Consider the following 23,461-nt stretch of genomic DNA (forward strand, 5'->3'; position numbering starts at 1 on the left):
TGGAAGGCTACCGTAAACAATACCACTACTCTTATTTAAAACATTATTACAGATTTCAGGAGTCCAACAGAAGACTTCTGAAGTGAGTTACTAGAGCCATCTAAGACATGGGTTCCTCTGTGCTTGTGTGCAAACTGTATGCTCCTGGAATCATCTCTGGCTCCATTTACACTTCTAGCTACATTTCAATTTTCATTGAAGTTGTAGGACATACAGTGCGATCATGTCTTGTCTATATAATATACTAGCTAGAATGGGATTATGGACTTGGAGGAAAGGCATACTGGTGCTCCCCCATGTCTTCTGCTCCTAACTGCAAGCCAGGAACATTGGCTGTCCTCACCTGAGAGCACAAACATTTGGTTTCATGAGGTTTCCCAGTATGTCCAGTGGAGCATTCATTTCTTGGTGTCTGTTGTTTGCTCACCCAAGATACATTGCACTACTTAAACATTTTGAAGGGAGAACAAAGAAGACCAGGAAATTTGAAAAAAACACTGGAATACTGGGGAAAATGTTTCTCATTCAGAAAGTTGTGGGATATTTACAGCTTAGAAAGCTGTTATTTGTATTTTTAAAGTCTTTGAATAATTTTTGGGCAGAGTATTCCAAACCTAATAGAAAAACAGGAAAAAAAGGCCTGAGAAGATAGCTCATAATACAGATACAGAGTTATCCTTTACCCATATTGGACATTTATATATTAATTAATTTTGTGTGGGTGGATGTGTGGGCACAGTGCCATGATTTGTATGTAGACAAGGACAATTGGGCTCAAGTGTCTCCATCCACCATGTGGGTTCTGAATATCAAATATCATCAGTCTAGACAGTAAGTACTTTTACCCTCTGAAACATATCACTGGTCATATTTACCCATATTCAAGCTGTTTCAAGTCAGTGAGATGGCTCATTGGGTTAAGGTGCCTACCTCCAAGACTGACAGTCTGATTTTTCCCCCTGAAACCCACATTATGGAGAGAGAGAACTGATTCCTACTAATTGTTCTCTGATCTCCATTTATGCTGTGTGTGCCCCCATACACACTTTCATGCACTCAAAATAAATAAAAATAAAACTGTTAATATCATTAAACTAAGTACAACAGACTGAATATCTCTATTGCCATGCATTTATAAATTGAAATTCTGATAGTCAAGGAGATTATATTAGATGGTGAAGCTGTTGTGAGGAATTTGAGTGGAGATGCTAAATCTCTCAGGGGTGCAATTAGTACCTTATAAAATATGGCACATAGCAATCCCTTTTCCTTTCTGGCATGTGAGAACACAGTGGAAGGTAATAGCATTAAACCAGGAGACACCAAATCTGTAAGTGACTTGGTCTCATATGGGACACCCTCTCAACCTGTAAGAAGACATAATTTTTCCTTTTTTCCTTCCTGTGTTTATTCACCTTACATCCCTGTTATAGCCCCATCCCTCATCGCTCAGTCCCTCCACACCTCCCTCTCACCCATCCCTCTCCTCTATTCCTTAGAAAAGGGGAGCCCCCACCCCATCCAGCCCAGCTCATCAAGACATAACAGGACTGAGCATGCCCTCTTCCCCTGTGGCCTGGCAAAGCAGTCACCATCCTTGGGGAATTGATCAAAGAGCTGGCAAGAGTCCATGTGAGAGGCAGCCCCTGGTCCCCTTACTAGGGGACCCACATGAAACCTGAGCTACCCATCAGCTACATCTCTGTAGGAGCCCTACATCCAGTCTATTCATGGTCTTTGGTTGGTGCTTCAGTTTCAGCAAGCTCCTCTGGGCCCTGGTAATTTGGCTCTGTTGGCCTTTATGTGGAGCTCCTGCCACCTACAGGTCTTTTTCTCCTTCCCCCTCATTTTTCCACAAGACTCCCTATGCATTACTCAATGTTTGACTGTGAGTATCAGCATCTGTTTCAAAGCACTGCTGGGTGGAGCCACTCAGAGGACAACTTGGTTAGGTTCCTGTCTGCAAGCATAGCAGAGTATCCTTAATAGTGTCAGGGGTTGGGTCTCTCCCATGGGAGTGGGTCTTGGGTTAGGCCAGGCATTCATTGGCCATTCCCTCAATCTCTGCTCTATCTGCTGTATCTTTATCCCTGCACATACATATTGTAGGCAGGGTAAATTTTGGGTTGAAGATTTGTAGGTGGGTTGGTATTCTCCTCCTTCTACTAGGATTCTTGTCTAGATAGGAGGAGTCATCTTCAGTCTCCATGTTCCCTGCTACTAGGACTCTCTGCTAGCGTCTCCCTCATATCCTCCCAGGATCCTACCCTGACTTAAATCTCCAGATTGTCACAGACATATCCCTGCCTACAGTTTCTCTTTTCTCTACAAGCCTTCTGTCCTCCCGCACTGGCTCTCCCCAGGTCTGATCTCCACCCTCACTCATATCTCTCTGTGCTCCTTCTCCTACCTTGCTCCATATCTTCAGCGACCACCTCTGTCTATTATATTTCCCCTTCTGAGTGAGATTTAAGCATCCTTCCTTGGTCCTCCTTGTTATTTATCTTCTTTGGGTCTGTGCATTGTATTATGTTAATCCTGTACTCTATGGATTAAATCTACTTATAAGTGATTACATACTAAGTGGATCCTCCTGGGTCTGAGATACCTTAGTCAGGATGATCTTTTCTAGTTCCATCCATTTACCTTCATATTTCATGATTTCTTTGTTTTTATTTATTTTATTTTTTATTTAAGTAATTTATTCAGATTACATCTTAATTGTTATCCTCTCACTTGTGTCATCCTGTTCCCCCCTCCCTCTTTTACCCTATTCTCCTCCCCTAGGTCTGAGACAGAAGGGGACCACCTCCCCCACCATATGATCATAGTCTATCAGGTCTCATCCTGGTAGCCTCCTTACCCTTCCTCTCAGTGCTACCAGGCCTCCCCACCAAGGGGAATTAGTCAAAAAGGGGGCACCAGAGTTCACGTCGGAGTCAGTCCAAGCTCTCCACACAACTGTGGAGAATGTGCTGCATTATCTTGATCTGAATAGAAGTTCTAGGTTTACTGCCTGCATTGTCATTGGTTGGTACAGTAGTTTGAGCAGACTCCCCTGGGTCCAGATCTGCCAGCCTTGATGGTCTTCTTGTAGGTTTCTAGGACCTACTGGATCCTTCTATTTCCCCATTTTCCAATGTTTCTCTCACCTGGAGTCCCAATAGGAAGTCCCAGTATCTGTCCCAATTTCCTGCTTAGTGAAGACTTTCTGGAGACATCCCTGTTGGGCTAGTGTCCAATTATAAGTGAGTTATACCATGTGTATCTTTCTGGGTCTGGGTTATCTCACTCAGGATGATCATTTCTAGTTCCATCCATCTGCTTGCAAATTTCAGAATTTCCTTGTTTTTAATAGCTGAGTATTCCATTGTGTAAATTGAATCACAGTTTCTTTATCCATTCTTTGACTGAGGAATATCTAGGTTGTTTCCATTTCTGGCTATTAATAATAAGGCTGCTATGAACATAGTTGAGCAAATGTCCATGTTGGATGGTATAGCATCTTTTAGGTATATGCCCATGAGTGGTATAGTTGGTTCTTGAGGAAGAATTATTCCTAATTTTCTGAGAAAGCACCAGATTGGTTTCCAAAGTGGTTGTGTAAGTTTGCACTTCTACCAGCAATGAAGGAGTGTTCCCCTTTCTTCACATCTTCGCCAGCATGTGCTGTTGCTTGCGGTTTTGATCTTAGCCATTCTGAAGGGTGTAAGATGGAATCTCAGAGTTGTTTTGATTTGCATTTCTCTGATGACTAAGGACATTGAGCATTTCTTTAAGTGTTTCTCAGCTATTCAATATTCCTCTGTTGAGAATTGTGTTTAATTCTGAGCCCCATTTCTTAATTAGGTTATTTGGTTTGGTAGTGTTTAATTTCTTGAGCTCTTTATGTATATTGGACATTAGTCCTTTGATGGATGCAAGGTTGGTGAAGATCTTTTCCCAGTCTGTGGGCTGTTGCTTTGTTTTGTTGACAGTTTCTTCTGCTTTACAGAAGCTTCTTAGCCTCGTGTGGTCCCATTTATTAATTGTTGAACTTAGAGCCTGGGCTGTTTGAGTTTTGTATCCAGCCATTTTGCTGACAGTGATTATCAGCTGTAGGAGTTTTCTGGTGGAATTTTGGGGGTCACTTATGTACACTATCATATTGTCTGCAAATAGGGATAATTAGACTTCTTCCTTTCCCATTTAGATCCCCTTGATCTCCCTTTGTTGTCTTATTGCTCTAGCTACAACTTCAAGAACTATATTGAAGAGATATGGAGAGAGTGGGCAGCCTTGTTTGATGCCTGATTTTAGAGGAATTTCCCTCTATTTAATTTGATGTTGGCTATTTGCCTGCTTTTTCAGCATCTAAGGAGATGATCATGTGTTTTTTTCTTTTCTTTCAGTCTGTTTATATGGTGGATTACATTGATAGAATTCTGTATATTAAACCACTCTTGCATACCTGGAATAAAGCCTATTTGGTCATGGTGAATGATATCTTTGATGTGTTCTTATATTCAGTTTGTGAGTATTTTATTGAGTATTTTTTGTATCAGTGTTCATAAGAGAAACAGGTCTGAAATTCTCTTTCTTTGTTGGGTCTTTGTGAGATTTAGGTATCAAAGTGACTGTGGCCTCATAGAATGAGTTTAGTAATGTTCCATCCATTTTTATTTTGTGGAGTACCTTAAAGAGTATTGGTATTAGCTCTTCTTTGAAGGTCTGGTAGTATTCTACATTGAAACCATCTGGCCCTGTGCTTTTTATTGCTGTTGTTGTTGTTGTGTTGTTGTTGTTGTTGTTGTTGTTGTTGTTCTGAAACTTTTAATGACTGCTTCTATTTCTGTAGGAGAAATAGGACTATTTAATTTGTTTATCTGATCTTGATTCCACACATTGGCAAGTGGAATCAATCAAGAAAATTGTCCATTTCCCTTAGATTTTCAAATTTTTGTGGCATATGAGCCTCTGAAGTAGGACCTAATGGTTCTTTGTATTTCTTCAGTGTCTGTTTTTTGTCTCCTTTTTCATTTCTGATTTTGTTGATTTGGATAGTGTCTCTCTGTCTTTTAATTAGTTTGGCTAACAGTTTGTCTATCTTATTGATTTTCTCAAAGAACCACCTCCTGGTTTTGTTGATTCTTTAAATTGTTCTCTTTGTTTCTAATTTATTGACATCAAGCCTGAGTTTGATTTTTCCAGCTGTCTACTCCTCTTGGGTGTTTCTGCTTCATTTTTTCCTTGGGTTTCCAGATGTTTTGTTAAGTTACCTATATGAGATGTTTCCATTTCTTTATGAAGCCCTTTAGTGCTATGAATTTTCCTATTAGTATCGCTTTCAATGTGTCCATAAATCTGGGTATGTTATATTATCATTTTCATTGAATTTTAGAAGTCCTTAATTTCTTTCTTTATTTCTTCCCTGACCCAGTTGTCATTAAGTAGCAAGTTGTTTAATATCCATGTGTGTCTAGGCTTTTTTTTTATTTCTCTTCTTGTTGAAGTCCAGCTGTAGGCCATGGTGATTTCGTAAGATACAAGGTATTACTTCAATCTTCTTGTATCTGTTGAGGCTTGCTTTGCGACCTACTATATGATCAATTTTGGAGAGGGTTCCATGGTGTGCTGAGAAGAAAGTTTAATCTTTTGTGTTTGGGTGAAAAGTTCTGTAGATATCTGTTAGGTCCATTTGATTCATGACATTGGTTAGTGTCATTATTGGTCTGTTTAGTTTCTGTTTCATTGACATATCCTTTGGTGCAAGTGGGGTGTTGAAGTCTCCCACTATTAATGTATGGGGATTGTTGTGTGGTTTAAGCTTTGTTGATTTCTTTGTTTTTAATAGCTGAGTAGTATTCCATTATATAAATATATCATAGAAACTTTATCCATTCTTTTCTTTTTTTAAAAGATAGGGTTTCTCTATGTAGCCTTGGATGTCCTGGACTCGCTTTGTAGACCAGGCTGGCCTCTAACTCACGAAGATGTGCCTGCCTCTGCCTTCCCAGCACTCCAGTTACAAGACTACACCACCACACCCAGAACAAACAAAATTTTTGATGTATACCAGCCACCCAATTCACGACTTTGTTATAGTAACCCAAAAAGGCTAAGAACATACAGCATTTTACCGTTCTTTCCTAATTCTAAGGTCTGTCCATTAAGTCTTTGAAATAGGTTTTTAAATTTTTGGTGCATGCCTTTAGTCCCAGTACTTGGGAGGCAGAGGCAGGCAGATCAATGTGAGTTCGAGGCCAGCCTGATCTACAAAGTGAGTCCATGCCATAATTATCACCATGCACAAAACTCAAGTCCAAGTGGATTAAAGACCACAACATACAACCAGAGACACTAAATCAGTTAGAAGAAAAAGTGGGGAAGAGCCTGGAACACATGGGCACAAGACAACTTCCTGAACAGAACACCAACAGCCCAGGACTTAAGGTCAACAATTAATAAATGGGACCTCATGAGACTCATAAGCTTCTGTAAGACAGGGGACACTGTCAACAGAACAAAACAATAGCCTACAGACTCAGAAAAGACCTTCACCAACCCTACATCTGACAAAGGTCTAATATCCAAAATATATAAAGAACTCAAGAAAGTAAACATCACCAAACCAAATAACCCAATTGAGAAATGGGCCTGAGAACTAAACAGAGAAGTATCAACAGAGGAGTATCAAATGGCTGAGAAACACTTAAAGAAATGCTCTTCCTTGTTAGTCATCAGAGAAATGCAAATCAAAATGGCTCTGAGATTCAATCTTACACTTATCAGAATGGCTAAGACCAAAAATTCAAGTGACACCACATGCTGGTAAGGATGTAGAGAGAAAGGAACATTCCTTCATTTCTGGTGGGAATGCAAACTAGTATAACCACTTTGGAAATCTATCTGGCGCTATCTCAGAAAACTGGGAATAGTGCTTCCTCAAGACCCAGCTATTCCACTCCTTGGAATATACCCAGAAGATGTTCCAGCACACAACAAGAACATTTACTCAACCATGTTCATAACAGCCTTATTCATAATAGCCGGAACATGGAAACAACCTAAGTGTCCCTCAGTAGAAGAATGGATAAAGAAACTGTGGTACATTTACACTACAGAATACTACTCAATTATTAAAAACAAGGAATTTCCAAAATCTGTGGACAAATGGATTGAACTAGAAATGATCATAATGAGTGAGTTAACTCAGAAGCAGAAAGACTCAAATGGTACGTACTCATATCTGGACACTAGCCCAAGGGACATGTCCCATGAAAGTCTTCACTTACCAGGAAAGTGGGTCAGAAGGGAGGATATCCTATTGGGACTCTAAGTGAGAGAAGCAATGGAGAATGGGGAAATAGAAGGATCCAGAGGGTCCTAGAAACCTACAAGTAGAACATTATGACAGGTAGATCTGGGCCAGGGGTCCTGCTCAAACTAAGGCACCAGCCAAGGACAATAGGTGCAGTAAACTTCGAACCTCTACCCAGATCTAGCCAATGGACAGGACATTTTCCACAGTTGAGTGGAGAATGAGGACTGACTTTCACATGAACTCGGGTGCCCCATATTTGACCACGTCCCCTGCATGAGGAGGCCTGGTGGCACTCAGAGGAAGGATAGCAGGCTACCAAGAAGAGACTTGATACCCTATGAGTATATACAGGGGGAGGAGGTCCCCCTCAGTCACAGTCATAGTGGAGAGGAGTAAGGGGAAAATGGGAGGGAGGGAGGAATGGGAAGATACAAGGGATGGGATAACCATTGATATGTAGTATGAATAAATTAATAAAATATATTTTTAAAAAGTAATAAATATTTCTTCAAATTTCCTCCTCAACAGAACATATTTTCTTTAATACTCATAAAATTTCTAAATGCTCAGGAAACAAACGTAGTCCAAATTCGTTGTATCGATGATCTTACGAGTAATTAGTATTTTAAGATATAGGAAGATGGGACCTTAGCCAATTACAGTTAAAGAAATCCACAAATAATGGAAATGTTTTTTCTTGTTTTATTCTGTACACATCCCCCTTTTATTGAAAATAGTTTTTTCCTCACAAACATATCCTACTTACAGCTTCTCTTCCCTCTACTCCACTCAATTCTTCCCCACTTCCCCTTCCATCCAGATCTACTACCTTCCTGTCTCTCATTAGAAAGCAGTCAGGCTTTTTAGGAATAAATAATATAAGAACAGAATGGAATGGAATAGAATAGAATAGAATAGAATAGAATAGAATAGAATAGAATAGAATAGAATGAAATTATCAAAGACTAACATATCAGAATTTGACAAAACAAGCAGGAATCGATGCGAAGAGAAGGCACAAGTTCATAGAGCTACCCCAAACACTCAGTAATCCCATAAAAACACCAAATGCTAAGCCATAAATAATATAGTCACAGAGGAACTGGTGACTGCTGTGCAGGTCCAGTGCTTGCTGCCTCAGTCTCTGTGGGTTCATGTGTGCTTTAGAGGGCCCTGTTCTCCTGGTGTTCTCTGTCCATTATGCATCCGGACACTCTGCCTTCTTCTCTGTGGGGCTCCCTGAGCTCTGAGGGGATGGGTTTGAACTTTAGAGCTGTGTGTTCCAATGCCTCTTACTATCTGTAGAGTGCCTCTGTATTTGCTCCACTCTGCTGCAGGAGAAAGCTTCTCTGATCATGTCTGAGCAAGCACTGATCTGTAAGTATAGCAGAATATCATTAGGAGTCATTTTATTGCTATGTTTTAGAAGAGTAGTATTTTGTTTTACCCTACATCCCTGGGCTATCTAATCTCATGTTCTTAGTCACCCAAGTAGTGTCAGGTATAGGCTCCATTGCCTGGTATCGGTCTTAAGTCAAATTAGATAATGTTTGGTTGTTCCACAGCATTGAAGGTCAAAGGTTTTGAGGCTTGACTAGGTTTGGGGTTTACATTTGTGTTTTGGCAGCATGCAGAGTGTCTTCCTACACCAAAGATGCTAGAATATAGGGGCAAAAACGTAGGTACCTGGTCTAGTTTTTCATATTCATTGAGTTGTGGAGGTGTTGTCTTCAGCAATGGGCCCTCACTGAAGGGTTCTTAATTGGGGAAAGAGGGCATACCAGCACAGGGACAGCAATACAGGAAAAAATGGATCCAGCCAGGGCTGTCCTTCTCTGAGCTGTCCTAATCCTGCCATTGTTTAGAAACTGGTTTCCATGTGGGAAGCCTCTGTGGCCTACCCCAGCAGAAGACCTGTTGGGTAAAAGGGTGCATGCACCAGCCACCACTGTTGATTCCCAGCAAGAGAAACAATAAGGGAAGGAGGCAGTGGGGACTGTCAGCTGGGGCTGGCCCACTGCACTAGAGGGCACTCTGCACATGATCTCCCTTCCTGAATCCAAGCAGTTTTTAGAAGGAAAATCACTGAACAATGTGCTAAGGCAAAACATACTTATTCGTATATGAAATGACACAAATCACAGCGCACATTCAGAATTGAGACACGGAAAGGCTGGGGCTGGGATTTAACCACCAGCGTGCTTTGTCATTAAACCTTGTAGAGGACATTGGACATAGTAAAACAGGACCACTTTTTCCTGCTCTGTTCACATCATAAAATCCTACAGACAGCATCTGTCAAGCACAGCCCACTTTCACTGTCCCCAACCTCAGCAAGCCATGCTGCACCCAGAGCTTCTTGATGACAAAGTGGGATGTGGCCACAGAGACACATTCTTTTGTCTCTGCCACAGACTTCAATGGGATGAGGGGGTGGCTGGTCTTGAGGGCAGTTATTTTCTTGCATCGCAGGGTGGGGCTGGCTGGCAGCTTGGGTCACTGTCTACCTCTTGCACAAGAGTTGTGATTGTCCAACCACATTACCACACCACTCAGCCTCTGGCTCTCTCTACCTCCTATTGTCAAACCTGTATGGGTAAGTTTCTGTGTAGTGCCATGTTGTGATCGAACCATTCACTGTAGACCCCTAATCTCAGAGGCCCCACCTCCTCTTCCTACACATTTGCCTCCTGCTCCACCCTCTGCAAATACCCTCCCCTTCCCAATTATCCACCTTCCCTCCCCTCCCCATTTCCCACAACCTTCCCTCTCCCATCCCTCCCCCTTTCTCCTCCCCCTCCTTCCTGCCCTTCTCTTCCCAGTCTCTCACCCTCCTCACTCCTCATCCACCCCATAATCTCCACTCCTCTGGCTCCCATCAGAGAACACACAGACAAGGTTATTCACTCCTTAGAGTTTGTTTTTATTTTCAACTTCAAGACCATCAGTGGCTGCTAAGTTACTTCAGAGTTGCTAAGTTACTTCAGGGTGGAGATGTCTGGACACGAGACAGATGATTCTGAGGTCTCTCTCTTGCTTTTATCTGGCCTCACTCCATGTCATCACTTGAGGTGCTGGTGGTACTGTCCTCGCTCTTTTCATCTTGCTCCTGCACATCTTTCTTAATTTTCTCATTTAGCCAATAGAAATGGCTGAATGTTAGTGGATTTCTTCCCTTCTTCACCTTATCCAAGGGCTCTTGAGGTGTTATGGGGAACAGCCTTTTCACAAATCCTTGATAACATCGCTGCGTTGCCTGTGGTTTCTTCACCTGGAAGGACATTGGTTTGAGAAAAGAAGGTGGAGATAGGGAGGAAACAGGAGTCTGGGAGGGGGTGGGGTCTGGGGGGTATATGCTCCTGGGAGGACAGCCTGGGGAAACAAGATCAGGACCAGAGGAGACTCAGCTCACCTTGATTTTACAGTTGGATCTTTCGTCTTTCTTCACAACTTGGGTGGTGGTGCTTGTTGACTTGGCCATTTTCGCTTCTTGTAACTTTGTAGCTACCACCCCCATTTTGGTGTTTCGGGGAATTTAGCGAGGGCCTCCACACCTCACATTGAAGACTCCTCTTGCTGGTTAAGGAGTAGCCAAGCCTTTGCATTATTTGGTCAGAAGCCCCGCCCCCTCCAGTCTAGCCCTGGGGGGGAAGGGATTAAAAGGGACAGAGCAACATTTGGGTGCCCCTGTAGGGTGCAGGCCAGCTAGGAGGTCCGGTTCAATAAAAGAAGCATTTCTTTAGCATTCTGGGGTCTTCCATCCTGGCATGTTCACCCACTCTCACTTCTTCACATCAGTTTATGATGGCGACATGGCAAAGAGAGCGTGTTCCCTTGTACATTTCCCATACACATGAGATTCAGTGGTATAGTCTGTGTTCTCCTACCACAATCTTCCTTTTCTCCCCTCCCCTCCCCTCCATTTCCCTCCTCTCCTCTCCTCTCCTCTCCCCTCCCCTCTCTCCCCCACTCTGTTAACATGGTAAAGTGGCTATACTTACTTGTCTGTTGCAATATGCTTCCATGTGTTCCTTGACATTTTCTTTTTCTTTTTTAATTTATTTTTTTCTTCTTTTTTATTAATTTATTCTTGTTACATCTCAATGGTTATCCCATCCCTTGTATCCTCCCATTCTTCCCTCCCTCCCATTTCCCCCTTATTGCCCTCCCCTATGACTGTTCCTGAGGGGGATTACCTCCCCCTGTATACAGGCAGTAAACTTTAAACCCCTACCCAGATCTAGCCAATGGACAGGACATTCTCCACAGTAGAGTGGAGAGTGGGATATGACTTTCTCACGTACTCTGGTGCCTCACCTTTGACCATGTCCCCTGGAGGGGGAAACCTGGTGGTACTCAGAGGAAGGACAGCAGGTTACCAAGACATTTTCTCTTGCGCACGATTTCTTGTTTTACCACTATGTTCCATCCCACTGCTTTTTCCTAGAATCCACTCATGTTCTCTTGGTTTTTGTTTTCCAGTGAGAAATCATTGCCGTAAGCGTGTCACTATGGGTACACTCTGCATTGGGTAAACATAGTCTTAGTTCAAGTCTGAGGGTCCTGTTCATCTCTCTAAGTGTCCTGCTAGATTTGGGATTTATACTGTGCTTAGGAAGGTGATGGTAGTGAACTGAGGCAAATATTGAACTGCCAGAAGTTGTCCATGCAAGGAGCCATGAGCTAAGACTAATGTGCACTCATCGGAAGAATGTTTCCTTAATGAAAAGTGCGTGGGCCACAGGGGTAACACTGCTCTCCATATGTGCCATTAGGAACCAGATATTTTTATGGCTCTGTCATTGCTGTCCCTGTTGGATCTTACTTCCCTTAGAGCCCATTTCACAACTGAGACATTAGTGGAGTTTATTTGTGTAAGTAAGTGCCTCTAGAAAGTGTACATATTTTTCTGCATGAGGAGCAGTATATTCATTTCTTATTCATGTAACAACCACCCATTGTACAGTGTCTCCTATTTACCTTTTTGTCCCAGCATAAATGGGTTTGCTACAGGCATTATACTGAATATCTATCAAGTCCAATCTGGCTGAGGTATTCACCTTGGCCCACAAACTTTCCTGGTGAGTTTTCAGTGTGTATTCACTTCCTTTGTGTCACTGGTTGCTTTCTCACTACAATACACCATACATAATGCTGTCAAAGTTTAAAGGCAAAATACAAATGACACAAAATAAAAAAAAACTCCTCAAAACTAAGGAACTATGGATCATAGACCACTGACATCACCAGTGTATAAAATGTCTTATTTTTTAAAATGTGAATCCTGATGGAAAATTGTCAAAAAAAAAAAAAATGAAGGTGCAATTGACAAGAAACATAGGGATGTTGCACTTAAATCATCATTTTATTCCTATAAGTATTTATTCAACTGGTTTAAAAGCGTCTGCCCTTGCAAAACTTACACATAAATGTTTACTAAAAATTTAGTAATATATTTAAATTACCAGAAGCTACTAGATAGAGTTCTTTAAGTCCGTACATAGATTTACAATCCATGGTGAATCTGTGCAATAGACTAACTTTTTAATTATGAAAAAAAAAATGAGTCATCAGGTCACATAAAACCTCATGGATGATTCTTCGATGTCTTCTTGGGTACAAGTAACTGGTTTGGAAAGGGTAGGAACTGCATGCTTCTATTTGTAGAACATTCTACAAAAGACAAATGTCTTAGGGCTTCTGTTACGGTGGTAAAACACAATAATCATACGTAACTTTGAGAAAAGAGGGTTTATTTCATCTTATAGCTTATAGTCCATTGTCCTTGGAAGTTAAGGCAGGAACTCAAAGGGAAACCTGGAGGCAAGCAGAGGCCAGGAAGTGATGCTACTTACTGGATTATCCTTATGACATGCTCAGCCTGCTTTCTTATAGCACCTGAAATCATCAGGACAGGGGTGTCACTGTCCACAATAAACTGTACCCTCCCACATCAAACAGAATATTTGATGGCTTGCCCATGGGCCATTTTGGTGGAAGTATTTTCTGAGCTGAGATTCCAGCTTCCAAAATGACTCTGGCTTGTGTCAAGTTGACATAAAAACTAGCCACCACATAAAACATTCAGAAACTATACTAGTAGTTACCACATATACAGAATGAGGTTAAAACTCCAGTAGGGAGGTACAAAGAATATCAGAGAGTGGTGCAATTCTACCATATGATACTCAAGCAGTAGATTAATAATACTCAAAAATGTACAGCATAGTGTATGAATCTTAAACTAATCTAAAACAACTATTTGTGAAATTCTGCATTCTTATTAATAGACTATGATACAAATTCTTGTTGTGTTTATGCCTTTTCATTGACTAGTTGGAGCATGTTTAATTCAGTAAACTTGGACATGAGTAGAAAGGCATTCTGATTAGAAGGCTATGATACAAATTCTTTTTTTTTATTAATTTATTCTTGTTACATCTCAATGGTTATCCCCTCCCTTCTTTCCTCCCATTCCTCCCTCCCTCCCATTTTCCCCTTACTCCCCTCCCCTATGACTGTTCCTGAGGGGGACCTCCTCCCTCTGTATATGCTCATAGGGTGTCATCAAATTCTTATTGTTTTTAAGCACTTTCATTGACTATTTGGAAGGGTTTTTTTTTTTTTTTTTGACTTCAGTAGCCTTGGAAATGCGTAGAAACTTTAAATCTAAAAACAAAATTGTAAAAGTAGCTTTTATTTTCTTGGCTCAGTTGTTGTCTGGGAGGCTTACTGCCTCCTTCTACTAACCTAGGCCTAGTCCTGGAAGCTTCTAACCTAGGCCTAAAATGTTTTCAGCCTCTGAGACTTACTGCTTTATGAGCTCATCTTTACTTGTTCTTACTGAGCTCTGGGCTGGCTGGTTCAACTCACCTGGAATTGTTCTGCTTGGACTCAGACTAACTCAGCAATCTTCTCTAATCTTCTGGCTTCTTTTCATTTTCTGGCTCATTCCATCTTCACCTGAGTTCTCTCTCTCTCTCTCTCTCTCTCTCTCTCTCTCTCTCTCTCTCTCTCTCTCTCTCTCTCTCTCTCTCCTCTCTCTGTGTGTGTTTCTCTGTGTCTCTGTGTCTGTGTCTGTCTGTCTGTCTATCTCTCTCTCTCTCTCTCTCTCTCTCTCTCTCTCTCTCTCTCTCTCTCTCTCTCTCTCTCTCCCTTTTCAGTACAAACTCTTCTTTTGGCTTAAAAATGAACAAAAAATATTTTATCATGTGTAGTCTGAATGAGACAGAGGTAGCTGGCTCATGTATGGGTTAATCCAACCGGGAACTGTGTACATGGGGTGCCACATCTGAGGTGTTTTACTTACCTAGATATATATGACAAATGATCACAAAATTCACTTCTAAACCATTCAGTTCGACATTGTACTTTTTGCCTTTTTAGCAAGTGTAACCAAAATTCAACATGCTTTTTGCATTACTGACCTCCTGTCTATTCCAGTGTTTCATCTACCAATCCCACCATGTCTCCAGCATGCTTCACATTGCTTCTTTTAGCTACCAGATGGGTTTTCAGAATAACATAACATTAATGGACTAGACAGTTTTAGGGGTGTAGGTGTAAACAAGAAGATCTGAACTTCTCAATTTGGAGGAGCTTGTGAGGTATTCTATGTCACACGAATAGAGACCATTTTACAGGTCACTCCAGGCCATTTATAAAGAGTAAGAACTATTTTTACATTTTGTAATAGAATTTTTATTTAAGAAGAGGTTTAGATTTTTAGAAAAAATACATGGTAAAAATAGTACTCATGTACTCTACAGAATTGTTCCCTACGGTTAATATGCTATATTAATGTGTCAGATTAGTCATAACGAATGAGTTAATATCGAAACACTATTATCACTTAAGTGTGAACTTTTTTCATTTTTCTTAGTTTTCTTCTAATAAGCAGGACCTAGTGTATTGTTACACTTAATCCTCATGTCTGCTTAGGAACTTCGTAGCTTTGTAAAAATCTTGGCAGTTTTGAGAAATACTGTTAGATATTTTGTCAAATGACTCTCAACTGGAACCTTTCTCATTTTTTTAATGGTCAGACTGGACTTATCATTTTTTAAAGAAAGAAGACCACAGAAGTAAAGGTGCATTTTCATTCCACCCTATCAATGGAACCTGCTATAGAATGATTTATCATTGCTCATGTTCACCTCGATCACTGGGCTGGGGTAGTGTTTGTCAGGTTTCTCCTCTACAAAGTAGGTTATTCTTGCATTATTCCCCCATCACCACACATATTCTTTGTAAAAAAATATTAAACAAAGCCCAGGATAATGAGTACATTATTCTAATTTCATATATAAGATTTGTCTGTTCTCGTTTCTTTACTTTTTCAATGTTTATTTTTATCAACATGGATTTTAAGGTACTTATTTTATGCTTTGAGTTATAGCCTAATATGATACACAGTTTGTTATTCAATTTGTTTCCATCTTGCCACTGTTCAGGTTACATTACTATGTTTTCTTCCTTTTGTTTTCTAATCACATCTTGTTTGCTGTCCTTAGAAGATGCTCTATGCTCATCCTTTAATATTTCCTTATCCATCACTGTAATCCATAATTTTGCTAAGGGTATCAGATTTCTTTTATAGCAAAACAGGACTAGAAACAAACTTCTGGGTGTCATGTGCTAACTGCCATTGTTTCCAGTTCTTTTCTGTAAAGAGAGATAAAATATCTGTGTCTTGTAACTTATGCATATAGTTAGCTCAGTAACTTTTTCTATATCTATCCAGGTATAAGGTGTAATATGTGCATGTGTGTGTCCATTAAGCTACATGTGTCCTTGCTGCTATCTCTGGCTCAAATATAGACCATTGTGGTCATTCTGGCTTGCTTTCAATGTTCTACATCTTCCCACATCAACAGTGAGAAATGTAACTCCCTCTATTCTCCATCTATTAACTTATTTTTAAAATGGATATCTTACATGTCTGGTTTCTGAACCCATACAGTGGGGAACAACCAAGTAGTATACAGTGCTTACGCATATACATGTAGAGGAATGTTAATTCAGAACATGGCTGCTCTGGCAAGTGATCACATCCAAAGATCTTCTAGGTCTGTGTGATCCGGCTGGAATATAAACATGCCTTTAATCCTGGAGACAGAGGCAAACAGATCTGAGTTCAAGGCCAGCCTGGTATAGAGCAAGTATCAAGTAAAGAAAAGCTTAGGCCCAGGTACAGGCCTTTAATCACAAATGAAGGTAAAGTTGGTTTGTAGAAGGAGGCACTCATGCTTTAAAGTGAGTGGCAGAAAAGGTGAATAATCAGTGAAGATTTCACAGAATAGGATACGCCCAACTCTCATGAGAAGAGAGGGGAAAGGGAAGCTACTGAAGAGGCAGTTTTACAGAGAGAGGAAGCAGTTTTACCAGGACAGTAATGGAAAGATAGGCTGGAGAGAGAGAGAGAGAGAGAGAGAGAGAGAGAGAGAGAGAGAGAGAGAGAGAGAGAGAGAGATCCTAGAAGGAAACAAATTAAGAAGATAGACCTGACAGCTCATAAATGTAGAAGCCAACACTTAGAAGGGAGGAACATCCGCATGAATATCTTGGCCAGCCTTGCCTGCATCACGGTCTATATAGCAAGATCTTGTCTCAAAAATCCAAAACAACCAATCAAACAAAAGACTTATGTTAATAAATTCAGTATAAAATAAATCCAAATTTCAAAAACAATTTCACAGATACAGCTGTTGCAAATTTGTTTCATACATTTGAAAGTTGTTGAGATGTGGTGAGGCAACCAAGATTTTGGAGATGTAAAATGAATAGTCCGATACTGTTGAAGTTTGTACAGAAGGAACCAAGATCATCAACTATATCTTTCTAATTCCATAGCCCCTAGTTTTCTCATTGCTGAGTTAAGGGTAACAGAAAAGCACTGTGCTAGCAGAAGCTAGTCTTTGCATGTTAGACTATAGAAGTGAAGATCCCATTTCTCATTATATTTACTTCTTCATATAGACTATTTCCCCAGAAAAAGACAAAAACTACCACCACCACCACCACCACCACCACCACCACCACCTTTGGCATTTCAAAACCTGTGGCCTTTCACCACCTGTGGCCATTGTCTGAGCTACAGATTTATATGATTCTTCACCACCATCCTTTCTAAGCCCTTACCTTAGTTGCCACAGGATGGAGGGTGAAAGGAGGGAAAGTCAAGCTTTTCTAAGGCAAATGTATCCCCAGTATCACCATCTTTCTTTTACATCCTCCCTTAGGAAGCTTAGGAAAGTCATCACTTATCACAATCTTATTGTCATTCTTGTTCCAATTTCCTACAGGCTTATTGTAGGCCCCTTCTACGTGCCCCTCCTTTACAAGTGAGAAAACTGACATTAAAAAGGGAATGGTCAAACTAAAGATGGAACTAGATAACGTACTAGCAAGTGGTAAGAGGGTAGAAAAGAATGTAATTCATGTTTGTTAATCTCCAATTGTTGTTTATTTAGGAGTCAGGACAGAATGGGCATTGTACCTCAGTTTAAGACTGGAAGCTAACTAGGTGCTTAGGAGAACTGTTTAAAACTACAGACATTTAACTGCATCCTAGTCTGCATCTTCTGTAGTTTGATAGTATATGTAGTAGACACATTCAGTATATTCATATTTTCACCCTAATTCAAAATGTGCAGTAGATGGGAGAGAAAATTATTTCAATCAGTTATTTGAAACAAGCCAGCAATGATTGCCTGAATGTTATTATTTTGTACTTTTATTTTTTAGATGATTTTATTGGCACTTACTTAGACAGCCTAAGGCCTACAAGCCTGTAATTATCCAGGACACAACTAAGTCCATGTTTTCCTTAATTATACAGGAAACAAAAAGGAAAAGAGATTGTTTATTTTTTGCAGGCTGAATTTTATCCAAACTGCCCAAAATTCCAAGCTATTGCCAGGCCTGTGGCCTTGGCACTCTGTGTTTGTCTATGTGATTTGGAGCTTCTGTATCAACTACTAAACCAAGTGGAACTAGGAATTACTGCGCCGTCTTCACAGGCTAATTTGTATGCTAAAATAGTTGATTAGTTAAATATCTTTTGGGGGAAGACACAAATACTTTACGTTTCTATGCCTAAAGTGCAATTGAGCTGCTTAACCTCTGCCACCTCCATTTGTTTTTGCTGTCAGAAAATCATGATTCAATGAAAAAGCCTAGTAATTTGACATAAAAAGTGATTATGTATCGCAGGTGAGTTTTATATTGTCTTCACACTGTACAGTTATACCACTATTTAGTAGGCATTCACATGGAAAAGGGTATTTATCAAGTGAAAGCAAAAACCAGGTTATATACTAATTTGGCAAAAGAAAATGTATTTTTTTCTGTTAAATGTGTACATCTTATATTTGGGAACAATGAACAATTTTTAAAAAGCACAATTCTTATGGAAGTTTAAAATGTCCAATCTTGCAGAAATATTTTTATTTTTTAATTTTAGGAAGTAAAAGCTACTAAGTAGTTCAGGTTGTGTCATGGACCCCAACACCAAGAGTCTGAATGAACCAGTTGACCCTAGATGACTGTATGAATGTCTTCCCTTGCTGATAGGCCTTAGACTACAAACATCTCAATGATTTCCATGATGGCTATAAGTAGATCTTCTTTCTCAAGATTCTTTGGTTGAGTAACCTTGCTTTTCTATCCAATGAAAAGGGGAATTATTATACTTGTTACCACCACCAATACACACACACACACACACACACACACACACACACACACACACAGAGAGAGAGAGAGAGAGAGAGAGAGAGAGAGAGAGAGAGAGAGAGAGAGATGGAATTCCGTGGAAGACATAATGACTGCTTCTCTAGAACCTATGAATATGTTACCTGTGAATAACAGGACTGTGTATGGGTGTGCCTTAGCTCAATGAACCTTGCAAATATGATTAAAGTAAAGGACCTTCAGATGGGGCAATTATCCTGCATTATCCTTCTTTGTAATTGCATATATTATACTTATTTTCAATTTCTATAACAGAAAACTGTAGATGGAATAAGCCATAGAGGCTTAAAGCTAATTCAAGACTCTGTCCAAGAGCAAGTTACCAACATTTTGTTTTGGTGGATCTGTTTCTTGCTGTATCACAACATGACATAGGGGGGAACACATCGCAAGCAGAATAACTATGCTTAGGAGGGATGAATTTTAACAATAAAGCTTCTACAAGGGTAGACCAGTGACACACAAATGGCAGAGTCCTCAGAACTAAATTACCTCCAAAAGGCCCCTCCTTTAAATAACAAATGTATAAGTGTGAGGGTTAGGTGTTTTAGTGTATGGAATTGTGGGAGCACATTCAAGCTATTTCAACAGGATTCCTTCAAAGTAGAGAAACTCCCCTTTCGGTAGTCAGAAAAAGAGGTCACAATGGTGGAAGGATAAAGAAAAAGTTGATTTTGTTGACTCTGAATATGAAGGAATAGGCCTGGAGCCTATGAATGTAGACTGTATCCAGAGTTTGGCAAGATGAAGGAAGCAGTTTCTCACTTACAGATTACAGGAAGCAAGACAGCCTCATAAATATCTTGATATTGAGCCTTGTGATGCCCATATCTGACTACTGATTCCCATAACAAGTAAAAGAAAATAAATTTATAGTGTTTGTAGCAACTGAATTTCGGGTATCTGTTTATAGCAGCAATACAAAATCAACCCAAGCTGGGATTCCAGTTAATAAATACTTGATTCTTTATTAGAATGCAACAGTGGCCTAAAGGAAGTACAAAACCCATGCCTATCTTAACAGTCAGCACATAGTCTAAAATGTATTAAATGCCGTTCAATTTAGCAAATGGGGTTCTGTGGTTGGGGTAATGACAAAGCACTTTGGATAAACTAACGCACATGCAGGTGCTTTCGGCCACATTCAGAATGTCTGGGCTTGAAATCAATTCCCTTTCAAATAAATTGAGAGTTTTAATGGCTTAATCACAAAGGGCAATCTCATATACCATTGATCTTCCTATAGAAATCCTTCTGATGTCTTAATTTTAAGCTGCTATCCCAAATGGCTGACAGATACACATGTATACATTTCTGCACACACACACACACACACACACACACACACACACACACACACACACACACACACACACGGTAGAGGTTGTGCATGCCTCCAATTTGAAAAATGGGATCTTTGGCTTCATTCTAAAAAGAAAATAGACATAGAAGCCACCTAGAATATGGCATTAATGGACTCTGTCATTTTCTCAAAGTTTGCTCAAACTAAGTTTCCTTTTTTTTTCCTGAAAAAAAAAAATCATGTTATGGACTCTTTTGTAAGATGTTTATATGTGTGGTTTGACTATTCATTTTCTAGTCACTGAGCCATCCTAATCTAATATGTAACAAGAGTCTAAAAGCTAATCAATAATGGAACACAGATCTGCCTATGGAAGTACCCAGGCCTCCTCAGAGAGGAAGCTGCACAAGAGAGCAAGCCTCCAAAGGCAGTTTCAATTTGATATTTATTTTATGATGATTCAACTCTATGTGTAATTCTTTGTATTGTCACTTCCAATTATTTTTGGAACAAAAACGCCAGGGAAATGAGTTACTCATTTCAAAAAAATGCATTCATATTTGATAAATAGCTTACAGATTAGAGAGAAGATGTTTACTGAAACGAGGATTCAAAGCTTTTTCTTGGGGATCAGACTAAACCACTAGATTAATAATGACAAATCTGCATTGCCCAGATCATCTGAAGTTAATCAGACAGGGCTAGGCTGAGTTGCCTATGGAGGTAGGAGGGTTTTGATATACTTCTGCCAGATGCACAGCTCTGGGCAGTCTGCAGCCATTTCTTAGCTTTATGTTCAGTAATAGACCAAGGGGATGAGTGGACAAAGGTCTCTTTTGTTTTTATGGACAAGAGCCATTGTCCACTTTCAGTATCCTGGGGGTACACTATCCAATTACTGCAAGCATTGTTTTGTTTCTGGACTTGTTAGTTCCCTTCCCATTTCCATCCTCTGGCACTGTACAGGCTTGGAAACTCAGAACATTTTCTTTGTGTTCTGTGCTCTGAGTCCTATAAATTGGAAGTGAAAAATCTCTTCTTATCTGTGTGGTCTTCATTAGTAATATGTTCTATCATTTAACATAAATACTTGTTGAGAAATTAACATTTGGTTCATTCATTCACTCACCGACTGCAGACATGCTGACATTTTCATTATTCTATTTCTTGCCAGGAGCTTCACCTTGGATTCCCTCAGCCCATCAATTGATTTTTGGGGAAGTAGAGCGGCTTCCCACCAGCACCCCATGTCAGGGCTATGTGGGTGCTAGAATGACTGCTATGGCTTAAAAGTCTTTCCAGAACTGTTCTTGAATTTGAATGCTATTATAACACCAGTAGGTGAGCCCTTTAAGAAGTCAGTAGGCTATGATTGCTCTCCATATCTACAAATAGATTAATTCTGTTATTGTGGTAGCTTATTTCCTATAAAGAGACAACCCCTGTCCCTCTCTTCTAACTCTCTCTTCCTCTTTACTTTCTTCCTTCCATCAAGATATGATGCAGCAAAATGACCCTTGCCAGATGTTGGTGCCTTGATCTTGGACTTCCCATTTCCAGAACTGTGAGAAATGCATTTCTGTTCTTTATAAACTACTGACTATCAGGTAGTGTGTTACAGCAGCACAAGACCTGTTAAGTCTAAGGAACTACAAGAGCGCCATTTTCAGTTGTGCCATACAGAAAATATCCAGACCTCTTTGAATAACTAGTTCATTGAGTTGTTGTATTAAATAAGTAAAAACATGTAAAGTATGTGCCTACTATGGTTAGCTGTGTCTGCCATGTGACAAATATTTTTAAAATGAGATAATAGTATGAATTATAAGACATAAGTAATTTGGGTGTCTCTTAGGCACAAACTGGAGACTATGCTAACTCATACATCTACTGGTTGCCCATGTGCTACCTTTATAGGTTTTCAGTCAATTACCCAACTGGTCTGGAGATAGTAATAATTCCTTAAGGAAGACACAGTCTCTATCAGGCAGGGAATGTATTGCCAAGAGACACACTGGAGCTTTGGGGGCAGTTCTGTTACTGACTCTAAGGCAAACAGCCTTATGAAAGCAGGGAGGTGTAGTGGGTGAGAAGAAATCTGGGTTGTGGAAGTACATTTTCTAACATCTACTGCCACTCACATTTACTGAAGGCTTCTAAGTGGCCAGCAGTATGAGTAGTGGGAAAACTATACTGTAGTTTGAACAGTATTCCTATGCAATGCTGTGTTATATAGCCACTTGTGTCCCCAGAAGCTTCTGGCTCTGATTAAACTATGTTTAAATGTTGCAATGACAATAACTATTCATCTTTTGCCAAGAAACCTAAGGCACAAAAATATTTTCATAAAACACTGGACATTTTCTTTATGAACAGCGTTTTTAGGTAACAGTAGCAATAATATATTGCAGACTTAATTCTGTGCACTGTGCTTAGGGCTTTACATATATCATTTCATTATTTCTTCAGAAGAACCCTATGAGCTTGATAGTCTTTCTATTCTGTACATTGAGAAATAGTAAGAGGAAAGTGAATTTTTAAAGTAACATTATCACTAAGTAGATGACTTGGGATTGGAAACTGGGTTTCTGGACACACAGACTCCAAATATTACCATCTTTCTCAATGGCACTACATGGTTCCTGAGGACAAGGCTCTGATAGAGGTTTTCTCAGAATCTTGTCCCACTGACAGATGTATCCAGTGGAAGAGCTGGATAGAGCCTACCTTTGTGAAGTACACAAAGCTCCTGGGGATCCATTCAATCTCAGAGAACTTTTGACTAGACTCCTCTTTAGGGAATAAGCCTTGCTTCCGGGAAGTGTCGTGGGGTTACAGTTTTACTCTGAGGCCATTCTCAGCCTTTCAGGGAAATAGATTATTTAACATGAATATCATAGGTGCTTCTTTTCAACTTAAATAGGAATACAATAGCTTACAGGTGAAATTCCTGCTACAAAACTCTGATGACCTCTATCTCTCACAGTATACATATCATGTGGATATTGAACGCATTGATTATTGTGTTGGGGCTTTTGCCTTCTCCCCACAAGCAGTCTTGTGCCTAATAATATGTTAATTGGAGGGAAAGGCTTCTAGAA

The 23,461-nt window shown here is 40.0% G+C and overlaps 1 protein-coding gene across 1 annotated transcript; it reads right to left on the reverse strand.

Annotated features, from left to right (window-relative positions):
• Positions 1-10,260: 10,260 nt before the first annotated feature.
• LOC311602564 (uncharacterized protein) lies at positions 10,261-10,886 on the reverse strand. Its single transcript, XM_084790819.1, has 2 exons — positions 10,716-10,886; positions 10,261-10,574 (listed from the first exon to the last, which is right to left on the reverse strand). The coding sequence occupies exons 1-2, from the start codon at positions 10,818-10,820 to the stop codon at positions 10,353-10,355; spliced, it is 327 nt and encodes a 108-aa protein (XP_084646945.1). The 5' UTR covers positions 10,821-10,886; the 3' UTR covers positions 10,261-10,352.
• Positions 10,887-23,461: the final 12,575 nt, after the last annotated feature.

This window comes from Acomys minous (genome assembly GCF_964271855.1).
Source record: "Acomys minous genome assembly, chromosome: 7".
Lineage (NCBI taxonomy): Eukaryota > Metazoa > Chordata > Mammalia > Rodentia > Muridae > Acomys > Acomys minous.